Consider the following 25,402-nt stretch of genomic DNA (forward strand, 5'->3'; position numbering starts at 1 on the left):
GCAATGAGGCCCAAGGGCAGGGCGATTTGCTCAAAATCGCACGGCTAATTAGGTCGCAGAGGTAGGATTTGAACCCCAAAGGGTCTACCTTGCCTCTAGGAGCCTTCCATGTGTTATGACGAGGGTCTTAAACTGCAACTGTTATCTGAGATACAGCCAAGGCTCCCAACAGAGGGAAACTGTGTGGAATGAGCCAAATAATTCTCTTGAGGTTCTAGATGGTGGGGCAATGGGCAGAGAGGATGCCTGTCCTTAAAGGGCAGCATCCAGATATTCTGGAAGATACTCTATCTAAGGGAACTCTCCCGCGCTGCTGATTGAGCCTGGCACGGGGTCCATCGGGGCTTCAGCTGGGACTTGGAATCTTCCCATGTCTTACAAGCACTTCCGATGACGTCCATCTCTGCTCCGTAACTCTCTATGGCTCCCCATAGCCAAACCATTCCTGAGCCACCTCCAGTCTCAGCTACCAACATCACCCTCTCTGCTCTCACCCCCACACACCTGATACTCCAGCAACACCACGTCAGGAGGCACACGCTCCCTGTCTCCACGTGCCTCTATCCCTTTATGCTCTGTGGCATCCTCCCCCTAACCAGCAACTCATTTCCACCTTTAAAGGGACAGCTGAAGCCGCCAGCCCCTCTCCCACAGCTACGTAAGGGCATCCCCTTTAGCTAACTGTCCCTCCTTCCCCCAGTAAGGAGCTTATCAGTCTGCTTGGCAAGAGTCTGCTCCTCGCAGACTGGGAGCCCCTCGAGGGAAGGGGCCGTATGGTCCCCTCCTTATTCCCACAGCAGCCTGGCCTCCAATCTGTCCCAGAGTGGGGACCGTATCACTATCTGCTGAATGCAAGAAGTTCTTTAACGGCTGCATTCCAACAATTCCCTCATCCGTGCCCCGAGAGAGAAAACCTTCCTCTGGGTTCTCCAGCGCCACGGTTAGTGAGCTGTAAGGGCTGCTGGGAGTGTTCCCTGTTTCTGAAGCCCCTCCCTGGCCTGACCTCATCAGCCCCCCACAAGTGCTGGGCCATCAGGCAAATGAAAACACTCCACTTCGAGAAAAAGTCTCTGGGAGGTCACGTTGCACACCAAAGGTCACAAGATTCCCAGGTGCCAGATTCAGTCCTCTGGACTGAAACTTAATTCATTTTAAAACAGCAGAACAAAGAGCTGTCACACTAATATAAACTCACGGTCAGTTTTTCCGTCTGCAAAATGGACATGTTGCCAACGGACTTGAAAGGGAGTTTCGAGAGATAAATGGGGCCCACCATTCCCAAATGCTGGTCCTAAGACCAGCATCCAAATTCTCTGATAGGATGGCTTAAAAAGGTAGATACTGGTGCCAACCCAGACTTAAGAAAAACAGGGAAAAGACTATCTGGGGGTGGGAACTGGAATCTGGGATTTTAAAATGGTGCTTAAGTTATCTGATATACAGTCAAATTTGGGGATCCCAAGACACCAAGGAAAAGCCTGGTACACAGTAGGTGCTATGTTAATGTAGTAGGTCCAAATGTTAACAGGACCCCCTATTACACCAACCAAGTTGCATGGGCACAGAACTGTTGGCATCCACAGCTTTCAGAATACAATGCTGTGTGCCCTTGGGTAAGTTACTCAACCTCTCAGAGACGGCTTCTTTATTACTCAAATGAGTTAAAAATAGAAACAGGCCCCTCCTTCAGTGACGGTGAGAATTAGCTAAATACTCCGCTTCCTGCAGCCACAAGAACATCGACAAGTCCCAGGGCCTTCAAACCAGCCCCAAGTTTGTCCCTCTGGCCAGTTCCGTCACCACTTAACCCAGATGACCATTTCGTCCCTCCTGGAAGGGTCCATGGCCGCCTAATGGCATCATCATCCCCTCCGCATCCATTCTCGGCACGGAAGAGCGATCCTCTAAACCGTCAATCAGATTACGTCACTCTCTGCTCCAAACCTCCCAATGGCTCCACACGACTCGTGGCATAAAATCCCCGCTTGTTTCTCCCTCTCCTGGGGTGGTTTAGCTGACCACCCAAGCTACATGAGACCCCTTGCAAGCCCCTATTCCAGAGCCTCATTTATTTCCTTCGATACCCATATTAAAGTGTGGGATGTTCCTACTTATTTGAATCATCGTCTGCTTGTCTTCTTTGCCATCAGATCTAAGTTTCAGGGCATCTGGGTGGCTCAGTCGGTTAAGCATCTGCCTTCGGCTCAGGTCATGATCCCGGGGTCCTGGGATCGAGTCCTGCATTGAGCTCCTTGCTCAGTGGGGAGCCTGCTTCTCCCTCTCCCTCTGCCTACCGCTCCCCTTGCTTGTGCTCTCTCTCTGTGTCAAATAAATAAATAAAATCTTTTTTTTAAAAAAAGATGTTAGTTTCACGAGGGAGGGTATCTCTTTGACTAACCATTATACACCTAGACGGAGCATATTAGCTGGCACACAGTAGGTGCCTCATAAATCATGAAGGAAGGAAGGAAGGAAGGAAGGAAGGAAGGAAGGAAGGAAGGAGCATATGAACGAAGTTGTTCAGTGCCAGACCCAGCACTTACGCCATAGTCGGCAGCAAAGTTAGCTCCCTCTCCCTTCCCCCTCCTGTCTGCTCTCCCCTGCCTCTGTCCCTGGAGCCTTCAGGTAAAGGACAAATACCTTCCCTGGGAGAGGAAACACAGTGATGCCCAATGTCATCACCGCTTTATTTGATTAGCTCCGACTCCGGCATCCAGGACACGTGTGCTGGGAGTCAAAGCGACTGTACCCTGACCTCTGGTCCACGCGATCCCATCCTTATAACGATTTCCATGACAACAGCAACAGAAAGCCAAGGCTGTGAATTCCCTTTGATAGGAGCCGGATGCAGAGATGGGGAAGAAGGACTTTCAGAAGAATGAAGCTCTTTGATTCAGCTTGAGGCGCCTTCATAAAATACCACTATTTTTCAAGAACACACATTTTAACCCTGTAGAGGACGGTTCCTCATGAATACTTAAGAAAGGAAGAAGAGGAAGGCACAAAACCATCATGGTTCCTTTTCAAAAATAATCACCTATAGGGAGAGGGGTACAGGGAGGCTGAGGCACTAGGAATATTTGGGGGGAGGCAGGAAGAGCAAAGGGGCTGCATGAACCCAAGAGGCCTGGCCCCTGACCACGTGCTCCAATATCTTTACAAAGTCAAAAGGCTAAGGGTCTTCCACCCACGTGGACAGCCAACAGACAGGCCAAAAAACCCCTAGATTCTACAATTAGAATCATGAGCCCTGGATATGAATCCCAGCCCTGCCACTTAGCTGCTGTGTTGCCTTGGACACATCACTTTCCAGCTCTCAACAGGATTTCCCCATCTGTAAAATGGGCACATATGAGAGGGTGTGAGGATTGAGGGAGGGGACGCACTGATGCCCAGGTGATTCTAGTTTTCTGACATGGCCATGAAGAGAACAGAGTGATCAACTGTCCTGGTTTGTCCAGGCTTTGCCCAGGACATGGGACTTTCAGCCCTAAAACCGGGACCATCAGGGACAAGCCAGGATGGTTGGTCACCCTAGCAGAGCATGGCTGCGAAACAAGGGAACTGCTAAAAATCAGAGTGATGGAGAGAGAAGAGCCCTTCAGGGAGCCTCTGGGGTATTCTCTCCAAAAACCCACCAATCTGGTCCAATCATGAGAAAAGCATCACAGAAACCCAGATTGGGGGGACACTATCCAGGATACCTGGCCGGTACTCCTCAAAACTGTCAAGGTCATGAAAACCAAGGTAGGACTGGGAAACTGTCCCAGACAGAGGATACTGGGCCGGCAGGACAAGCAAACACAGGGTCGTGCCCTGGGATGGATTCTGAAACAGGAAAAAGAATTAATGGAGAAACTCATGAAATCTGAATTAAGCCTAGAATTTAGTTTAGAAAAAAAAGCGCGGGGGGGTGGTTTGGCGGCTTCTCCTGTAGCCTATAATCTCTACCAGAAACCTTTCATTTGGGGCGCCTGGGTGGCTCAGTCGTTGGGCATCTGCCTTTGGCTCAGGGCATGATCCCGGAGTCCTGGGATCGAGCCCCACATCAGGCTCATCCACTGGGAGCCTGCTTCTTCCTCTCCTGCTCCCCTTGCCTGTGTTCCCTCTCTCGCTGGCTGTCTCTCTCTCTGTCAAATAAATAAATAAAATCTTTAAAAAAAAAAAAAAAGAAACCTTTCATTTCACAGACGGGAAACTGACACCAGACATGGGAAGTGAAGAAGGTTCTAGAATCAGTGTCTAGACTCAGCCGCCTCCCACTGCCTTCCTGGGAATCTGCCGACCCTCGACCCTCGTAAGCTCCAGAAGGAAGAGAGAAGAGCATGGTTTTGAAGTCAAGGAATGCAGGTTCAAGGCCCAGCTTTGCCTTTCACTGGCGGTGTGACCTCAGGCAAATCTCTCCCCCTCTCTGTTCCCTGGTTTCCTCATTAGGTGAATGAGCCCATTGAATTCAACAGGCAGGTGTTATTCAGTATTTATTACGTGCTGTGGGCTGGATGGCCATCATCAGACACGAATAAAGCCTAGTCTTGCCACCAGGAAATATATTGTTTTGCCTGAGAGTCCAAAAATACAGATAACCCATCTGACTTCTGGGGATAGTCTCTGTGAAGATATACACCCACACGGCCATGTGGCAGGGCTGAGGCCGCGTGAGAGAAGGCCAGAGAAGGAGGATGAAGGGAGAGCAACCTCTGAGAAGGTGAGATGGAGAAGGCAGCTGGAAACGCCTTCCATCTCCCCACCCCGGGCTTCAGCGCCAATGGCTTATCCGCGGGAGGCGTGGGTTAGAAGGAACGCCAAACCCGCGGGCGCAACATCCCCAGTGGGGCTCTGAGCTTCCCTGCGTTGTTTCCAGCTCCCTGTGGGGTTGGGTAGCAAGTCCTGAGTCCCCACTGTGGGACCTCCCTCCCCAAGTCCCTCACCCATCTGTGGGGTCCGACCCACTCATGTCTCTCCACCCCTGCCACCCTGGGCCACGCAGTCTGCACTTGGCACAGCCCAAGCCCGTTCCACCTCCCAAGGTCCTTGGCTTCTGCCTGGCCTCCGGTCCTCCTCCATAGCAGCCAGGGAGGATGGAGCCCTGAGTTCGAATCCTGACTCTGGCACTTTCTAGCTGTGTGACTTTGTGTGGGTCTCCTCCCCTCTTTGCCACCTCCCTTGGGAAAGGGAGATGAGGACTCTCCTGTCCCTTGGCTCTCCGGAGAATTCGATGGGCCACCTTGTACAACGTAAGTGGGACGTGGTGGGCGCTCCAGGCGGTGACAGGCAGAGATCAACTTCACAACCATTCTGATTGGTGCTGGTGGTGGTGGTGGTGTTTGAGATTTGCTTTGATAGCACAATTACCGGTTCCTTTGTACCCTGCCTAGGCGGCCACCACACACACACGTGCGCACGTGCCCGCTGCACCCTGCCATTCTGCCCCAGGCCCCTGATCTGCCCACGTCCTTGAGATGCATTCTGCCTCAGCCCTGAGGAAGGGGACTGGACTCATCAGTCATTTATAAACCCCTCCTCCTCACTGACCGCCTCCGTGTGACCCGCCCAGCCCCTCAGCGTCCCCCATCTCCATGCAGGTCGGTGGAAGTCGGTGCTGTGGCCACACCCATACCTGGCACGGAGACCCACTGTCCCCTGGTCGGACGCAGCATCCTCCCCAGCCTGGTCCTATGGGACCCCCACGACACCCACCTGGCTGTGCACTTTCTCCAGCTCCTCCTTGCTGACTGACGTCTTGCTCTCCTCCATGCTCCCCAGAAGGAGCTGCACGTCTGACAATAGTGCATGAGTCCTTTTCAGGTCCCTCCGAAGACGCTTCTCCACGTCAAAGTCTCGGTGGCCGATCTGGAAGCCAAGGGAAGGCTCTCATGAGCTAAGACGGCAAAGCAGTAGGCAGGGTCCAAGTTCTCCGGAATCAGGCTTCCCTGGGTTCAAATCCTGCCTCTGCCTCTTACACTGTGGCACCTTGGACAAGACCCTTCTCCTCCCCGAGCCTCAGTTTCCACGTCTGCAGAATGGGAATGGCACCAACCACACGGGGCTGCTATGGGAATTAAGTAGGTGTTTAGCTGAAGGCCTGACTCCTAATAAAGGTACACGAAAATGAGCTGCGCTCATGGATGTTTTCACAGCCTAGAAGCATCCAAAGTCACCGGGTCTCATCTTTTGCACCCAAGACCTCAATATGGCCTCTCCTCACCTTGTAAGAGCCTCCAGGTCAGGTGAGGCCCTCTGGTGACAGAAGCGAGGACAGCAGTCACCCTGCTGGGGCTGAGACGGGATAGGGCTGGAGAGCTCCCAATGGGCTTTTCATGCTATTCGCGTGGGGGTCACGTGGCTGAGTTTATGAAAATTCACTGAGCAGTACGGGGGTGGGGGGGTGGGGGGTACACTGTGCTTCCCCGCATGGATACCACACCTCAGTAAATAGTATTAAAAATAGCTGGGCTGCTTTTGGAGGTCTAAATCAAGTTTTTCTGTCCCTTGAGCTGGTCTCCTTTGCCAGGTGAAGGCACGAGGTCATTTTCTACAGGGGGATGTTACCCAGAAGCGAGTGCCTTCCTTCCCTCGGAATCCTGAATGTATAGGCCCTCCAAGGGGGCAGCTGTCCAGTGGCTCCTGTGGAAGCCACGTCCTGGACTCAGCACCAGGAGGGCGACAACCCCCAGGGGCTGACAGGACAGGCGGAGATGAAGAGGCAGGTGCAGGACTACCCAGGGGCCCGACACAAAACACTGACAGCCTGCGGTCTCCCCCAGAAATGGCACTGTCTGAGCATCTCTGAAACTCGGGAAGAAACGAACAGCCCCCTTCTTGGCCTCCTCAGGAGATCAGCGGAAAGAACACGGCACCGTCGATCAGATGGGGAGTTTTCAAGAAAACGCGGTGTAGGTGTGTCAGTCGTGGGACCCAATTTCTACACACCTGGGTACCTGTGCCTCTCCAGAACCATTTCCTGGGAAGCTCACAATGCCCTGGAATCTTCTAGAAAGAAGGTGGGGTTTGGAATGGGGTGGCCCATGTTTTAAACCCTGGCTTGCCATTTGCTGGCAGGGGGATGTATGGCTGCATTGTGCCACCTCTCTGAACCCAAGGCTCCCTGTCTACAAAAATCAGGTGAAAAAAACCAGAAACTCTATCCTCCCTGTTGAGATAAGACAAGGATCAGGCATGATAATGGATCAGAGGACACTTTGTATGCTGTCAAGCACTTTACAAATATAAAGAATTATGAGTACAGTCTGATGACCTAGAATGCACTTCTCTAGATTCTGTACTGTTTCTCTGCTCCCCGTTTTGAATTCTTTGAAAAATGAGTTGGTTTTTTAAATCTAGCCTCTTTGTTCTCAGATGTATTGCTTTGTTAAGTTTAAAATGCTGGTCTAATGTATATATATATAGAGATATATATATACACATATATATATATACACACATACATACATATATGTGTGTATATATCTCTAATACATATCNCTTTGTTAAGTTTAAAATGCTGGTCTAATGTATATATATATAGAGATATATATATACACATATATATATATATACACACATACATACATATATGTGTGTATATATCTCTAATACATATCTATATATATATAGATAGATAGATATATGTAATCTCACCTGCTGAGCTGAGATCAGAACTGGACATTGTGCCAGGCCCTTTGTCACATGTTATTGCATTTAACTCCTGTGACAATCTCTTAAAAATAGGCATTATTATTATTTTTTTGCCTTTCTAAAAGCAGAAATGGTTTACATTTATAGAGGGCTTTCTAAGTATCACTGTTCTAAACCCTTTATGGGAGTTAACACATTTGGTCCTCAGGCAGAGTCTATTAGTGTGTAGTCTTACCGTTCCCATTCTACAGAGGATAAAGCCGAAGCCTGCAGAAGGGGAAGTCATTGGCCCAAGATCACCCAGCTAGTAAGTGGCAGAGTTCAGATAGGAACTATCCAGCTATCCTGACCGGAAAGAGGTAATTTCAGTGGAATATACGACAAAAGAGGTAGGTTTTGCTCTTTAATTTAAGGCAAGGTGTGGGGGAAGCATAGGGAAGCAGCAGCCGGCTCAGGCTTGGATGGGATCAGGAAGCATCTTAAAGAAGTGGGAGCCAGGTGAGGTACAGGAAGGGCATTCCAAGAAGCCATGCCATGAGCAAAGACAGAGGGCCGAGAAAGTCTTGTATATCTGGTTCCTGGTGATTAACACGAGGGCATTAAACACGGAGGTGGGGCAGGTCGCAGAGCAATAGAAGTTACTGGGGGCCACTCATGTCCTGTGAGCAAGGGGGACTCTTGAGTACCGTCATGGGAAAATGGAGGTACAGCTGGTGAAATTGACACAGAGTAAGTGCTCTAGTCAAGGTGATGGTGTGGCTATGCAGCGGGGATTTGAACCTGGGCAGCTCAGCATTAGAATGCAACGTCTCTAACCACTGCACCATAGGGCCTCGGGGAACCTGAATCATCATTCACTAACTTGAGCCCAGGTGTTTTTACCATGAATGCATTCAAGCAGGCTACTCGGCGTCTCTCTTATTTTTTATCTGTTCTTGCTCTTTACACATCCCCGAGTATAAAGGGCATTCATCTTCCTGCCGGGCGGGTTGGCATCAGGGATATTCCTTGATGTTGGCGCTGACCACGGCTCAGATACTATGACCGTCACTGACTGGGAGACCCTGAAAATGCTGCCACCCCATCTCCTTTCCAGAGGGATCTTTGCAAACACAACTCACAACAAAAATCTCAGACAAGCCACCCTCCCCTTCATAATGAATTGCTACAAGAGAGGAGGGCAAAAAAGAGAGAGAGAGAGGGAGAGCTCATTAGGTTAATGGGAAATAAATGTCATTCTGCAAGTTGACGTTCTGTAGCACAAAGATTCAAATTGGGATAAAGCTGCTGAATAATTAACCAATAAATCTAAATGAAGTTTAGTGTTGTTGTGGGAAACTATATTCAAATCTCAACTGTTTCACCATTTATCATAAAGCCAAATTGTCTGAGGCAGTTGTTAAATGGCTGTTGTCAAGGATCTCTCTGAGCACTTTAAAAATATAATCTGGAAGGGCTGGTAGGGTTAATCAACCACTTTATAGAAGGGGAGGTTGAGGCTAGGAGAGAGAATGGATAACATTCTGGAAAAAATCAACATGGTCAACAAAAGGTTGATTCTAATTAACTGGACCCTAACCATTTTTAAGCAGCACAGTGCCAGACTGTAAAATTACAGGCTTTCAAATAATACAGACTCCATTTCAAATCCACATTGGCCACTAACAAGCTTTATGATCTTGGGCAATTTGCTTCAGATTTTGAGCCTCAATTCTATCATTTATAAGAAGGAACTAATAATACCTTTCTCACAGAATTGTTGTAAAAATCAAATACAGTATGTTAGAAAAAGTTACAGTTATCTACGGGGAGCCTGGGTGGCTCAGCAGGTTAAGCATCTGACTCTTGGTCATGATCTCAGGGTTGTGGGGTCAAGCCCCATGCTGGGCTCCGTGCTCAGCACAGAGTCTGCTTGAAATTCTCTCTCTCTGCTCTCTACCTCTACTCCCCCAGTTTGTTTTCTTTCTCTTAAATAAATAAATAAAATCTTTAATATAAAAAAAAGACTTCAAAAGCAAGAGAGGAATAAAAGAAGCAGCAAAGAAAGGGGGACAATAACCCAATAAATATTAAACACATAATAAGAACATAGAAATAATTTTACACATATCAGTCATTCCAATAAATGTAAATGAATTAGATTCTCCCATAAAAAGTTTGAGACTAAACACTGAATTAAACAAAACACAGTCACACACACACACACACACACACACACACATTTGGAAAGGTTGAACATGAAGGGATTTTAAAAAGGTCTTGCCAGGGGTGCCTGGGTGGCTCAGTGGGTTAAGTCTCTGCCTTTGGCTCAGGTCATGATCTCAGGGTTGGGAGATCAAGAACCACATTGGGCTCCCTGCTCAGTGGGGGAGTCTGCTTCTCCCCCTGCCCCTCTCCTATCTTGTGCTTGTGGGCTCTCTCTCTCTCTCGAATCAATCAATAAAATCTTTAAAAATCAATCAATCAATCAATCAATAAGGTCTTGCAGGCAAACTAAAAGAAATCAAGCAAAATAAAATAAGGCAAAAATCATTCATGGAGAAAAGAAGGACCATATCATAATCAAAGGAACAATATGCTAAGGAAATAAAACAATAATTAACTTAGATGCACCTAAAAACATCATCTCAAAATATATACATGCCCTGGAGAAACTCTTGCCCACGTGCACAGTGAGACATATGTAAGAAGAGTCATGGCACTTTTGTGTCTTAGAACAGAAACAACTAAATATCAACCAGCAGAAGAATGGAATTAAAAATAAAAAGAATGTTGTGTAGCAGTTAAGATGAATGAATTAGAGCTAGACATATTATCAGGGGCTGGTCTCCAAACACGGTACAGAAGGCAACAAAGTAAACTGCAGAATCATATTACTGTATGTGGTTAAAGTTCAAAACTTAATGCCAGGGAATTCCACACTCCAACCACAGGATGATGGTCTCCTCTGGGAAGCAAGGAGGAAGGAAGGAGGGAAGAGTGGGAGCTTTAGGAATGGAAACCAAAGAGCTACCAACTGTTTTTTGTTTTTTTTTTTTTGAAGTGTGTTTTCTTTCCTTAAAAATATCTGAATCTGATACAGCAAATTTTTAATTTATGTGACCCCTGGGTGCTTGGTGCGTAAACACCAATTATATTATTCATTCTACTCTTCCTTGTGTTTGGCAAATGTCTTTTTTTTTTAAGATTTTATTTATTTATTTGACAGAGATAGAGACAGCCAGCTAGAGAGGGAACACAAGCAGGGGGAGTGGGAGAGGAAGAAGCAGGCTCATAGCAGAGGAGCCTGATGTGGGGCTCGATCCCACAACGCCAGGATCACGCCCTGAGCCGAAGGCAGACGCTTAACCGCTGTGCCACCCAGGTGCCCCTGGCAAATGTCTTAATAAAACATTAAAAACTACCAAATGTGATCATTTATTTAAAGGTTCCAGCTTGGTGACTAACACGAAATTAGCATTTTATTCATTTCAAGTCATCTTCTGTTTCCACAGAGAATGTTTCATTTCAGTGATATCTAGGAAAACCTTTCTTTACTGGATTACTTACTTTGTTTCCTCCAGTGGACCATGCTGAATAAAATGCCACCTTCTCCCAGGGATGTCCCTTTATCATTCTAGAATCAAATATTGGGGTGGGCTCTCTTGCACTAATGCTAAGGAAAGAGTAACCCCAATGGCTCTGCAGTCAATGGCCTGGTTTGCTTGGCTGAAACACTAGAAAATTCAGAGCAGGAAAATGATAAAGCTTTCCTGTAGATTCCTTCAGCTTCCGACACTGACACTCCATGCCATGGTGGTCCTGCTCTAGGATTCACTCACTTCATCAATTAAAAAAAAAAAATACAGGGGGGCCTGGGTGGCTCAGTCGGTTAAGCATCTGCCTTCAGCTCAGGTCATGATCCCAGGGTCCTGGGATCGAACCCCACGTCGGGCTCCCTGCTCCGTGGGGAGCCTGCTTCTCCCTCTCCTGTTCCCCCTGCTTGAGCTGTCTCTCTCTCGCGCTCTCTCTTCTGTCAAATAAATAAATAAATAAATAAATAAATAAAATCTGTTAAAAAATACATAATAAGTGGCTATTTATCTAAGGTCTGGCTGCCCCAGATGACCACGTGAAGAGGGGCTCACATTCCTTTGTGACCAGATAGAGTAACTGGTGACAGACAGTGAGATCGTTGCTAATTAAAAGACAGTGAATGCCTGTTAAGCAAAGGCCTTCAAATACACTCCTGTGATACTTTAAAAGAAATCATAGAAGCCACAGGCATCTCTCTCCGATGATGGGGTTTCACACAGTGGCAACACGGGCAGGGCAAGGAATATTTGGGCGACGGAAGAGTGATTCCTCCCAACTGGGAAATCAGGAGCTGGTGCTGTGCTCTGCTGGCTGCTTTATTTACAGCTGTGGCTTTTTTTTGCAAAAGGGGAGGTTGATTTTGTGCTCAGAGGACATTTGGTCATGTCTGTAGACATTTCTGGTGGTCACAACGGAAGGGAGATGGTATGCTGCTGGCGTTTCGTAGGTAGGGGTCAGGGATGCTTCTTAACACCCTAGGGTACACGGGACAGCCTCCCTACAACAAAAGATGCTGCGGCTTGAAATGTCCACGGTGGCGCAGTTGAGAACCTTGGCATACAGCCATGGCAACCTCCCCGCAGGGCTCTGCCCTCCGGAAGCTCAGAGCTCTTCATTAATAGCTCACCCAAAGCCATGTCGACAGAAGTGGCCCCAGCTAGGGTTTCAAGCTACATTTGCTTGACTCTGAGCCTGGCTGCCTCTAGCAAAAGTCTTGTTCTCACGAGGCCAGCTGTGAACACAGTCGCCATTCACATTCACCCCCCTTAAAGCAAGGGCTGCCTACCCTCCCTCCCCGACAGCTGCTGAAGGCAAGGCGACCTCGTCTGTCCCTTCTGGCTAGGCCTGCTCTGTTTATTCTCATGGTCCTTCCAAGAACCCTGCTGTGAGTGGACCCCAGAAGGTCTCCTTGGAAGAGCCAGTGAGTGTGGACAGGGCCGGAACTGATGGGCCAGGGGGCACTTGGGAGGAGCAGGTGAAGGCTGGCTAACCCGACTGGCCTCTGGCTTTTGCTGAAGACTTATCGAGCTGTCCTCCCCCTTGAATCTGTCTCTCTGAGCAGGGCCTGGAGGCAGGGAATGTGTTCTCTCGAACGCCTGCTGGTGCTTCCCTCTTACCTGATCGCAGAGGGTTCCAATCAAGCCTTCCAAATCCTGCTTCTCATGGAGGACCATCTGCTTCTCCTCGTACTCTTGCTCCAGCTGCATTTCCAGCTGGCGGAGCTGCGGGCACAGAGGGCAGATGCAGACACAGGATTAATGAGCTCCATCTGGACAAAGACCACAAGGCAGGGAGACCGTCTGAGGAGGGGGGAATGTGATGCTCGCGGCCCCCTGCCCTGTTCCACAAAGGCCACCCTAGCGACTAGGAAGGGGTGTCTCTGTCGGAGAACTCAGGAGCCTAAAAGCTTGGGAGCCCGACAATTATGGGGAGAGCTGGCCAGTGATGGCAAGCCCCGTGCCACTCACTGCGCAGCCCTCCCCCGCAGTGCCCTACCTGTTCCCTAACAGCTGTTTCCTTCTTATGCCAGGACCTTGACCTTGCTTGAATATTTGCAAATCTTGGCACTCTGGCTTTTTAAGGCTCTGGGCAACATGATACCCAACATATTAAAAGGTAGCCACCTTCTTTATCAAATAGACTATGAATCCATTAAAAAAAATGCATTTGCCATTACTTGGTGTTGTGGATTACATGTTTGGTCTCTCCCAAATTCCTATGTCGAAATTCCTTTTTTTTTATTATAATAATATTTTTATTATATTATGTTAGTCACCATACAGTACATCCCTGGTTTCTGATATAAAGTTCGATGGTTCATTAGTTGCATATAACACCCAGTGCACCATGCAATACGTGCCCTCCTTACTACCCCTCACCGGTCTATCCCATTCCCCCACCCCCCTCCCCTCTGAGGCCCTCAGTTTGTTTCTCAGAGTCCATAGTCTCTCATACTTCATTCCCCCTTCTGATTACCTATGTTGAAATTCTAACACCCCACCACCACCACTCGGTGCAGTATTATCTGAAGACCAGCCTTTGGGAGATAATTGGGTTTAAGTAAAATCCGGAGGATGGAGCCCCCGTGCTGGGATCAGGGCCCTTACAAGAAGAGATTGCAAAGAGCTTGCTTCTCCTGTCTCTCTCCACCACCTGAGGACCCAGCAAGCAGGCAGCTGTCTGCAAGCCAGGAGGAGGGCCCTCACCAGATGCCCAATCTGCTGGCACCTTGATCTTGGACTTCCCAACCTCCAGAACTGTGAGAAATGAATGTCTGTCGTTTCAGCCCCCAGTCTGGGATACTCTGCTAGAGCCGTCCAAACAGACTAAGACATTTGGCTCCGGGCAACTCATTTCATTTCATTGGCTCTGATTTCTCTAATCACCCAGCAAAGGCAGGTGTTCTCCGCTAAAGTGAATACCCCACGATAACCGCTTTGCACACCCTCCTCCCCGCCAGCCTCTCTCCTATATGCTACCTGGCCCACCCCTTCGTCTTCCCTTTCCATGCTGTATCAATGACCCTATTGCACCGATGGGCAAACTGAGTCAGAAAGACGTTCTAAGGCCCCTCCTCCTAAGTGAGGTGCCGCTAAGAGCAGTTCCCGTTCTACCTCCTGACCCCGGCTCTTCTGTCTCCCCAGACAGCCGTCACCATTCCCACCCAGGTCGCTAAAACAACTGATTTCCTGCCACGGCGGGAAAGACGGAGCAGAGCAGATGCTAGGTGAAATCCACGTGAGTGTCTGCCGTCAGGAGAAAAATACCTTTCTCTGACCTCGCTCCCTCCCTTTATAAATCTGTCCACGGAAAAGCCTCGGGAGGGCCTGGGTCACATCTCCACCTCAGCGGGGTTCCGGCTCAGGGCACTCATGATGCTTTGAGGCACCTTTAGAATGCACAAGAAGATGTGCAACCTTCACACGAGGCCGTGGAGGCAGGGACTGAGGGCTTCCATCTCCTGAGCCATGGAGGCCAAAAAAAAGTACTGATTGATGGTCACTTATATAGAAAGCAAGTCCATTTCACAACTCTAAGAGGGAGAGACACAAGGCCCTCTGTTCATATCTGCTTTTAGATGCAGACTGGCAAAGCTAAAACGCATTTTGAAAAATACACAAAATAATAAAAAACTCTGTATCAAGCCAGGCAAAGTTTTCTGGAGTGTGGTTCTGCAGGATGTCTCTCCATGGCGCTCACAAGCGTGATGGGTACATAGGTGGTGGAGTCCATGCTGGAATGAGTGTGAGAACCACTGAGTTAAGTCAAGGCTTCAGTGCAAGACTTATCAGAGCCTTTGGCAAATTCATGTGTGGGAAGCACTAAAGGATATGGCACTGCCCAAGGCTGCCTTCTATAAACGCTTCCTAAAACTGCCTTCCATGGTCCAAACATTTGCAAAAGAAAAAAAATTTTTTTAATCTAGCATTTTCAGTAAGAGACTGGGCTTTGGAGTGAGACAGACCTAAGCTTCAACTCCTAGCTTGGCTACTTCCCGGCTGGGTAACTTTGGGCAACTCACTGCACCATTTTGAACTCTGGTTTCCTCATCTGTGAACCAGGACCGCAAACCTCACAGAGTTCTTCAGAGGGGCAAGGAAGCCGATGGACATCAAGAACCCAGCCTGGTGCACGGCGCCCACTGGGTGTTCAAAGACTCCCATTCATTTCTCCCAGATATGTAAGAATGGAAAAGAAGCAGAAACTGGCCCCGCAATGCAAACTCCCAGCACTTTACAGTTTACAACAGCTCCCAGCACTTAACAGTTTACAAGCTACTGCCCATTCTTTTATCTCATCTTCACAATCGCAGAAGGCGGCAGAACATTTCCTATCATTGCTTCTATGTCATAGATGAGAAAACAGAGTCTCAGGGAGGTTCTGAAACAGGACTCAGGGACACACAGGTCTGGATGAATTCAAAATCATTGACTGAATCACACCCAGGAGCAAGGAACCACCCGGCTGGGTTCGCTGGCTCCTCTGAAGGGCCCGCTGCCCGGAAATCCACTCTTGCTTGTAAGTTTCCAACAAACAAGGATTCCATGACAAAACTGCGCCGTGTTTCCCCATCTGAGATCTCCTTGAGTCTTCACCGTAAGTCGTCACATCATCCCATCTTACGGATGAGAACAGTGATGCTTCTTAGCAAGGTTATGGGGTTCCTCCAATGCCCCACACTTGGTAGTTGACCACATGGGGACCTGACCCAAGCATGACTTGACTCCATGACTCCAATTTAAGCAGCGACTTTGGCCTTCTCGTGCATCCTATAAACTGGTTCGCAGTGCTGGATACAGAGTAAGGAGGCAAGGAAGAGCATGGATTGGAGTAGGGGTTAAGGCTTTTAAATCACTTTCCCAAGAAGGCTTGGTTGTTAAGGTAAAATCTGGAGGATGGAGCCCCCGTGGCAAATATCCAATCCAAGAGTCTGGGAATTGCAACACCCAGGCCCTCAAGCCCTTCAGTCTAGAGGCCTCTGCAGACAGACCACTGAGGGAGCCAATAACAGGAGTCAGCTTTGGGAAATGCTCCTCTGCCCCTTCTAGGAGATCCAAAGGTACACGAGACAATGAAGGACCTGGCGGGTTCCCACCACAAGAAAACCTGTTCACTGAGCCATAACCTACAGCTTTCCAACCATTCTACTTAAAAGATTCATTTTCTATTCATATCAGCCAATGCACCTGTAAGGATGTTAACTCGGCATTGGTTAGAGTAACAGAAAATCCGAAAATCCTCACTGCCCAACCACAGGAGACTTGTTGAACAGATTACAGCACATGCCTAAGGTGGGCTGCTTTTAAAACTCTTAAATATGTAAGTTAGCTCTGTATTTACTGACATGGAAAGAGGCCCAGCACACACCGCTGAGGGAAAATAGCAGGCTTCAAGAAAGCATGACCCCATTTAGGGAAAACGATATCTCAACAAATATGCATGCGTGTGTGTACGATGACAGAGAGCTATGAAATGACTTTTAAAATAGTAATAATGATGGTTTCTAGGTGGTAAGATTGCAAGGATTTATTGCTTTCTTACCCACTGTTTGAAATGTCTGCAAGAGCTTGGATGAAATGTTAAGAAATTATTTGCAAAGGAAATAGCCAGAGGAAAGTAGGCCCCTTCTTGAAACCTCGAAGTCCTTACCCAAGGTATAAAGTCACATGGCATTATGGGCTTTTGGCAGAAACCTTGGGGTGATGATGCTTGACAGTTCCAGAGGCTTCTGGAAGTTCTAGAACCATATTTAAGATAGGTACTTCTGCTCTAGCACTGCTGACAGCTAAGGTCGTAGGGGATTGCAGGAACGGTCTGTCCCCAAGTCCTAGAATCCACCCCCCCACACACACACATAGCCCACTCTAAGGACGAGGGCATCAGGACGGAACCTGCCAGGGCCCAAGGGCACAGCTCACTTGCTGGTCACATACCCGCTTCTGGCAGGACTGACGGACATCTTCCAGCTCCTCCTCCTGGTCCTCACGGTCCTTTTGGTGCATCTGTTTCATCCGCTCGATCTCCAGCTCAAACCGCTGGCGGAGCTGGGGGACGGCAAGGACAGCGGTACATGAGGGCTACCCATACCAACCATGCCATCCTGGGTATCCCCCCTGCATTTTTCATTTCTGGAGTGCGGGGATGAGAGTCAAGTCATCCCCTGGGCACCCAGGAAGGTCAGAAATGATTGATAGATAGCCCACGTGCTGCCTCTATCCCTTCCTGAGGTCATTACCAGCATCGCTAATCCATCACACGCTTTCCCTCTGAATTTAGATGGAAGACTCCTTCAGGATCCTTCTCAAAAAAATTTTTTTAAAGATTTTATTTATTTATTCAACAGAGGTAGAGACAGCCAGAGAGAGAGGGAACACAAGCAGGGGGAGTGGGAGAGGAAGAAGCAGGCTCACAGCGGAAGAGCCTGATGTGGGGCTCGATCCCATAACACCGGGATCACACCCTGAGCCGAAGGCAGACGCTCAACCGCTGTGCCACCCAGGCGCCCCCCTTCTCAACACTTTTAACACGAAACAAATGTGTCATCCCTGAAGCAAGCATCAGTGAGGGTTTTTTGGATGGATGGATAGGTGGGTGGATGGATGGTAGCACAAATGTTTATGCATGAAGACAGGAAAGCCTGCAGAGGGAGATCACTTGCCTAAAATGTCACCTTGGACAATTCACTGTGCCGCTGATTACTTTGTGGAAAACCCCCCACCTAAGGATGCTTTTACGAGAATTCGATGAGATCGCAGGTATAAAACACCTAGCACATCGCCTGGCACACGAATGTGACGTTCTCTTTTGCAAGCAGACAGGAGGCAAAAAAGAAAGCAAGCAAGCAAGCAAGAAAGAAAGAAGGAAGGAAAGGGAGGGAGGGGGGAGGGAGGAAGGAGACAGGAAGGACTGCCCCCTCCCTTCCTGGAAGACAAAATTAAGAGCTGTGTCCCCGTAAAGGAGATGAGTTTTAAATGAGAGCTTCCAAAACTTGCTCAGAGCCGACAAATAGCCGCCTACAAAGTCAGATGTTCAAACCAGGTGATGTTGTATAGAAGGTTCTAGAATTGGAAGTAGATGTTATGGGTTCCTGCTGTGGTTCTAGATGTTCCTTTCTTGATCTCTGTAATTAAGGGACTGACCCAAGCTCTTGCTTCTCAAATTCCGTGGCGTGTTAGCATTAAATAACGCAATTTTTAGGGGCGCCTGGGTGGCTCAGCCATTAGGTCATGATCCCAGTCCTGGGATGGAGCCCCCCATCGGGCTCCCTGCTCGGCGGGAAGCCTGCTTTTCCCTTTCCCACTCCCCTTGCTTGTGTTCTCTCTCTCGCTATCTCTCTCTGTCAAATAAATAAAATTTTTAGAAAAATAATGCGATTTTTAAAAATATGCATTTCGGGGCTTCACCCTAGACCCGCGGGATCAGAATCTCCAGGGCGTAGCCTCCAAGAATCTACACTTCCAACCTTCCCTTTATCTGCAGTCTCATGCTGTTGGTCATGAAGCAGCATTTGGAATCCATTACCACGGACAGGTTACAATGTAGAAACTGACTTTCTGATCATTTACCACACCACCCAGAGCCTTGCACCCAGCCTCCAGAAGGTTACAATTGCTGTCCCTCGTGTGGAAATTAAATTGGGAAAGAAACAATCTTGGTCTTTTCAAATGTTGACAATATTCTCTACCATGCAGGACCGTGGTGGAGAGGCAAAAGGATAGAGCCCCTATTACAGTTCCTGGCATAAAGTAGGCTCACTTTAAATGTCAACCTCCCTCCTCGCCTCCTTTAAAATGACAGAGGTTATGGGAAGATAATCCAAAACGAAGAGCTTAAGCAAGTAAATATAATATTTCTTTTTCATTTTTTTTCTAGCCTCTTGGACACTCCTGACATCTGCAATACCATTTATGTCAAGCATATATGAGTTAACATAAAATTCCCTGGAAAAAGTGCTATATCGTGATCAATAAATATCTCCCGGATGTCTACAAGGGCGCAGTGTGGCGTGAGGTTCTGGGCGAAGCTGAAGACGGATTCAAGTGTTGCGTCAGCCTTCTGTGTGCACTGAGGATGGAAAATTAGAAAGGATGCATTAGCTTTCGGGTCCCTGAGGTCACCGGAGTACATGTCTGCTCCTGAGCAACAAGGGGTCCCCTGGTGGTATCTTAAAGAACACACAGAAGTTTCCAAAGTGCTCGCTTTATTCTTGACTCTGGGTTCCTATGTGAGCTGCGCCATCCTCCTTGTCCCTGAAAACACTCTACATAGATATTCCACCTCCTTTTTCAACCTCCATGGACTCCTAGCTGGAGCTGGGGGAAGCCAGGGGAGGGACAAGGCTCCAGTTTCACTGTACAGATGAGGAGACTGAAGTCTAGAGAAGACAGGGGGCTTGCTTTAGGTCATAGAGGCTGAGTGGCCTTGAGGACCCCCTGTGGATGTGACTGTATTTCAGCTCCTTGAATGCCACAAGACTTTCCTGCGCCCAGGACTTTGCACAGGCTGTTCCTCCTACCTGGAACTCTCTTGATGCCAACTTGGAGTCATCCTTCAGTAAATGTCACTTCCTCCAGGAAGTCTTCTCTGATTGTTCCCCAACCCTGCTCCCAAGACCAGATATGCAAATTAAACTTTCTCAGGATACTCTGCATGACTATAAACTTCCAGAAGGTAGAAGGCACATCTGTCTTGTTTTGTTTTGAGAGAGAGAGTGAGTGGTGGGGAGGGGCAGAGGGAGAGGAAGAAGGAGAGAATCCCAAGCAGGTTCCACGCTGAGCATGGAACCTGATGCAAGGCTCGATCTCACGACCCCGAGACCACGCCCTGAGTTAAAAGCAAGAGTCAGATGCTTAACGAACTGAGCCACTCAGGTGCCCCTGTCTTGTTTATACCTGCAACCTTGGCACCCACACCTTGCCTGGTGCAAAGAAAGCGCTTGATAAATTCTCGTTGGCTGAGTGAGTTAAAAGAACTCGGTTTCGAAACTGCCTCAGATTCCACCCCTCCATGCCCACCACACCCGGGGCTCAGTGCTTAGCAGGTTCCCTGCCGGCGGAATGCGGGTACGTGAGAAGCCAGGGCAGGCACCCCCACCTTCCCACTCCCTCACCCCACTCAGAGTTCGTCCGCTCTACCTCTGTGTGCTACCCAGTCAGATTTTCTCGAAAAAGGGGTCCCCTGCCTTATAACCGCTTTGAAATCACTGCCACTTGTGAAATGCCACATGAGAAATTTCTTTCCAGCTAAGCCTCAGGAAAAGCCTTTGCTTCCCCTCGAGAAGCTGGTTTGTTTTTACCTTGGGATAGCAAAGTGCACGCAACTCCCATTTCCTTTTTCTCTCTGGCCACCAGGAATTTTAGAGCTGAAGCCATTAAGGATATACGATCCTACGTTCTGTGCATCCGCTTATTAATTCACGATCCCCAAACCTCCTGGGTGTCTACTTTACTATGTGTGTGCTTCTGGCTTGGATTGTTTTATTTACAATTTTTCTGTTTTATGATGCATATGTTCTCTAAGCTGCTTCGAAGTCTTTGTGGGAGGAGGCGGGCATATGAACAAATGAGCCGACAAAGAAAATATTCATCGGATACTTCGTTAAGCGTGCTGGTATTAGGGTAGTCGACATTCCTGCCTTATTCCCCTTAGTGATTTTGTGTTTCCCGAAGGCTAGTGCACCAATCTTCCTGGAGGTCGTGCCCAGCGCTGTGCAGGCAGCAGATGCTATGAACTCAGATAGCATGGACTCCAGATCCCATCCCTGGCACCCCCTCTGTGTCTCCGAGCCTCAGCTTCCACATCTATGAAGTGGGGATCATACTGACGTCGGCCTTGCAGGATGGGAGGAGTGGGTTAGATCGGGAAGGACCTGAATGCCAGCCCTGAATGTTGAAAGGGTCTTGGGGCTAATAGGGAGCCACAGCAGAATGAGGAACCACTGAGTGAGGCAAGGTGCCGGTGTTGCATTTCGATAACCCCCTCCTGCCCTGGAGCCAGTATGGGACAGGGCATCGGCCTGGGACAGAGCTTTCCTACCTGTTCCAGCTGCTTGATGGTGTTTTCTTGCTGGTTCTGGACTTTCTGTTGCTCGAGGGCGCTGGATTCCAGCTTCCAGAGCCTCTCCTTCAAGCCAGCGACACAGTTTTCCCCCAGAGAGGATGACCCCAACAGCTCCCTCTTATGGGCCTGCAGCGTCTCCACCTCCTGCTTCAGCTGCGACGTTTCCTGCTCCTTTTGCTACAGACACCGAGGGGGCAGAGATCCGGAGTCACGTGACCACACGTCCCCTCCATCAGGGAGTAACCTGCCATCCCTACCTTGGCCTGGAAACCCTGGCAGGACCCCCTGTGCCCCACCGAGGGCTGCTCCCTGGGACAGCTCGCACAAGCAAGGGTGGGGGCCTTTGTGGGGGAATAACATCACGGCCCCCAGAGTGAGACCCCAAAGCACATAAAGGGAGCTTTTGCCCACTTGCAAGCCGTGCACCTGCCGAGGTGGGGATTGAGACACTGGGGCAGCAAGGCGAGGTGTCCAGAAACGACTCGTCCAGGTTCGAAAGTCAGCTCCAGGGTCAAAGAACTTTGGGCTAGATCAAGAAATTGCTGAATGCCAAGCTGAGCGCTCTCTTGGGGGTAGCAGGGAGCCATAGAAGGGTGAGGAGCAACTGAGTAAAGTGACCGAGTCATATTTTAATAAGCTCTCTCTGCTCTGAAAGCTGTGTGAGACAGGGCCCTGCCCCCGGATGGGGCGACAGAAACTCATTCTTGGCCCAGCCCCTCCTACCTCCCAGGCGGGCACCTTGAAAGTGCTCGGCAGATCTGATAATGACTCTTCCAACTGCTGTTTGTTGTATTCAGGCACCGTGGGACCCATGACTCCAGCTGGCTGGCGGACCGGCATATACCCCCCAGAGTTCTCTCCCTCTCACTATTTCCCTTGGGTGCACAGGGATGGGGTTCCTGGAAGCCAGCAACTAAGAGCCTAGAGGGCCCCATGCACCTCCCCCACCGTCCCTTACCTTCAACTGTTGCTGAAGCTGGCCGAGCTCCCACCGGATGCTGGTGTTCTCCTGGGTCACTTTCTCTCGAAGGCCCTTCTCAAACACCGACTCCCCCAGGGCCTGGGCAAGCTGCATATCAAACCTGTTCAAGCACAGCGCATGTCACCGCAGTGTGGCGGGGACCCCTGCGACTGGGGGGTGGGGTGATCGGACAAGGGCTGGAGAGAGGCCGTGAGCTTGCCGGGAACCACAAGAGAGAGGCAGAGAGAGGGAGGGAAAGATGGGAGGTTTTGCTTGGTGCTTTCATGTAAGGCTACGGATGTGCTGGAGGAATCTAGAACGCCAGAGAGCAACTTGTAGGGTTCATACAGAGTTTTCACAAAAATAATGGAGACTTATGAAACACAATAAAATACATGAGTGAAAACCAGGCTAGAATAAAACTATATACAGAAAAAGAAGAAAAAACATAGAGAATGAGAGAAAAATCTCATCTATCTGGTTTGCCCATACATGTGAAGACTCTTTACATCCACAAGGCCCAGGTTTGGGGTCTAATAGGCACTGATCGGTGAAGGGATGGAAGTACCTAGCTGTACAAACAAGACGGAGTCTACACTGGGTCCCCTACAGGCTATCGTCTGGCTTCTGCACTTGTCAGCCATGGTAGAGCCCAGTGATTCTTGATAAAAGGCTGGACATTAACACATTCGGTCTTGCTTTCATTTGTTTCCCTAGCAGAAAACACAGAGACTCGACAGTCCTCTTGGGGGCTGTCCCAGGACTCAGGAAATGCCTCGTCTGGGGCCCACCTGCCCCTCCACGATGGTGACAGGGAGTGAGAAGCACCTCCCGGATTTGATATCATTCCATGCAGCTGCCTTGAGCTTCTCTCCTTTTCCCAGACAAGGAAACCAGTAGAGAAGTTTCTGCCAAACTTCAGTAAGATGTGACCTTGGTCTCTTGCCCTTGGCCCACACGGAAAGCCCCCATGGCTCCAAGAAACTGGATGTGGCCAGAATGGCTGAAAGGGCGTGGTGTCTGGGCCCCGGCAAGAAGAAAGTCTCCCCTGTTCCAAGACTATCCAATGTATCTTAACACTAGATGGTCATTCAAAGCCTCAGACTCCTGAGAGAGCCCATCGTGAGTCACATGAGGGAGTCCTCCTGTTGGAAGAGCCCAGGAGCTTTCTGATTGGCTGATGGTGACATCATTCAAGAGGCACCACTGGCCCCCTGGAAAGGGAAACATTGCGGTGGTAATAACGCTCCAGAGTCCCAGAGTGCCGGGCTCTGCGCTAGGGTCCGTGTAGTTCTTGTAACGATTCAGCAAGAAACATGTAGTGATACCCGTTTTACAAAAGGGGAGGCTGAGGTTCAGAGAGGCAGAGTGATTCGGCCCCAAATGCCAGCCGGCATCCAGCTTCTCTGCAGTCTTATTGAGCCCCCCCATCTAATTGGCACGGGTGGGGGCAGATGGTGGGGGCCAGGCAGCCACAGAGGGTTCTGTGGAGTCCCTGACCTAACAGGCCACCTGATGCCAAAGAATGGCTCCTACAGAGACCCGACCTTCTGGAACACATGACCGACCAACTGCCTGAGGCCAGAAGGATTCACACACCCTCTTCACCCCACCCGAAGCAGGTCTGGGGTCTAACCTCCAGTGAGTGTGCGAGTTGGTGAGCCCAGCACAGGCCTCACCGCATGGAAGCGCAGCGGGCTGGGAGCTCCATCAGCCCTCGGAACGGAGCTCTGTGACCCGTGGGGTAACCGTGACAACAAGAAGCCAAGCTCAGATGGAACCACTTTGGGCCGCTGTGGACTTAGAAACCATAGTGAGGACAGGGAAACTTGATGGGCATGGAGACATCAGTCCATCCAGAGCCCAGCAAACCGAGGAGGCGCTTACATCTACACTTTGGTTAGACTTAGGTATGAGGAAGTGTTGCTCCCTTCTAGATCCTTCCCCACTACAGTCATTTTGCCTGATTTCCCATCATTAGAGTGAGGCTTCTATTGTCTATAGGCTCCCTGCTAAAATGCCAGTCCACCTAGAAAGATAATGGCTGCCGTCTGCAGTGATCTTTAAAACATGAGTTAATGTCTGCCAGGAGATGGTAGAGGGACAGGCAACATCACAGACAGGTAAGTCTTAGGGGGAAGCAACGTAAGTATGAGGAAATGGGGACTTTCCCAGGGGACCCCCACTGGGAGGGTCTTGAGTACCTAGAAGGGAGGATTCTGCCCAAGGGCTGGCAGGGAAAGACCAGAGAGATGGAATTTTCTGGTTGCATAAACTCCATGGACAGCCCCCATCCCCATCAGAGAGCAGAAACCCTCCATATAACCGCTCAGAACAGGAGCAGAGGGGCACCTGGGTGGCTCAGTCGATTAAGCATCTGCCTTTGGCTCAGGTCATGATCTCAGGGTCCTGGGATCGAGTTCTGAGTGGGGCTCCCTGCTCAGTGGGGAGCCTGCTTCTCCCTCTCCCCTGCTTGTTTTTTCTCTCCCTTTTTCTCAAATAAATAAAATTAAAAAAAAAAAAAAAAAAGAACAGGAGCAGAACCCACAGATGAAGGCTGAGATTGTCATAACTGGCAGAAACCCTGGGGGGAGACGGGAGTCCCCACGTCCCGGTTTACCGATGGGGTCTGTAGGAGCTATTCTTCGGCCATAAGTCCAAGACTTCTTTTGGAACCTCAGTCTCTCTCTGGCCCAGCGAGGTGATAACATTTGATGAGGTCACACAGGAAATGGCCCAGGTAGGACAAAGCCATTTTCCCCACCGCAAGCACAAGGTTCAGCCAGAGTCCCCAGGAAGGTGGAAAAGGAAACAGAGGCAGGTATCAATAAAGATTAAAGAAACCTCTCTTGTTTTGGAAGGGCATTGCTAACAGCCCCCCAAAGATCCTTTTATTTTTTTCACATGAAGAAGCGAGCTCAGAAAAGCTCCAAGTGAGAGAAGTANAGAGTTTTCACAAAAATAATGGAGACTTATGAAACACAATAAAATACATGAGTGAAAACCAGGCTAGAATAAAACTATATACAGAAAAAGAAGAAAAAACATAGAGAATGAGAGAAAAATCTCATCTATCTGGTTTGCCCATACATGTGAAGACTCTTTACATCCACAAGGCCCAGGTTTGGGGTCTAATAGGCACTGATCGGTGAAGGGATGGAAGTACCTAGC

The 25,402-nt window shown here is 49.2% G+C and overlaps 1 protein-coding gene across 1 annotated transcript in view; it reads right to left on the bottom strand.

Moving 5' to 3' along the window:
* MYO18B (myosin XVIIIB) overlaps positions 1-25,402 on the bottom strand; it is a 246,829-nt gene that overhangs the window by 100,795 nt on the left and 120,632 nt on the right. The window contains exons 29-33 of the mRNA XM_034638624.1: positions 22,229-22,352; positions 21,247-21,447; positions 17,145-17,255; positions 12,828-12,932; positions 5,698-5,850 (exon numbers count right to left, since the gene is read on the bottom strand). Of these exons, the coding sequence (XP_034494515.1) occupies positions 5,698-5,850; positions 12,828-12,932; positions 17,145-17,255; positions 21,247-21,447; positions 22,229-22,352 (694 nt within the window). The remainder of the gene's footprint in view (positions 1-5,697; positions 5,851-12,827; positions 12,933-17,144; positions 17,256-21,246; positions 21,448-22,228; positions 22,353-25,402) is intronic.

Source organism: Ailuropoda melanoleuca, chromosome 12 (genome assembly GCF_002007445.2).
Source record: "Ailuropoda melanoleuca isolate Jingjing chromosome 12, ASM200744v2, whole genome shotgun sequence".
NCBI lineage: Eukaryota > Metazoa > Chordata > Mammalia > Carnivora > Ursidae > Ailuropoda > Ailuropoda melanoleuca.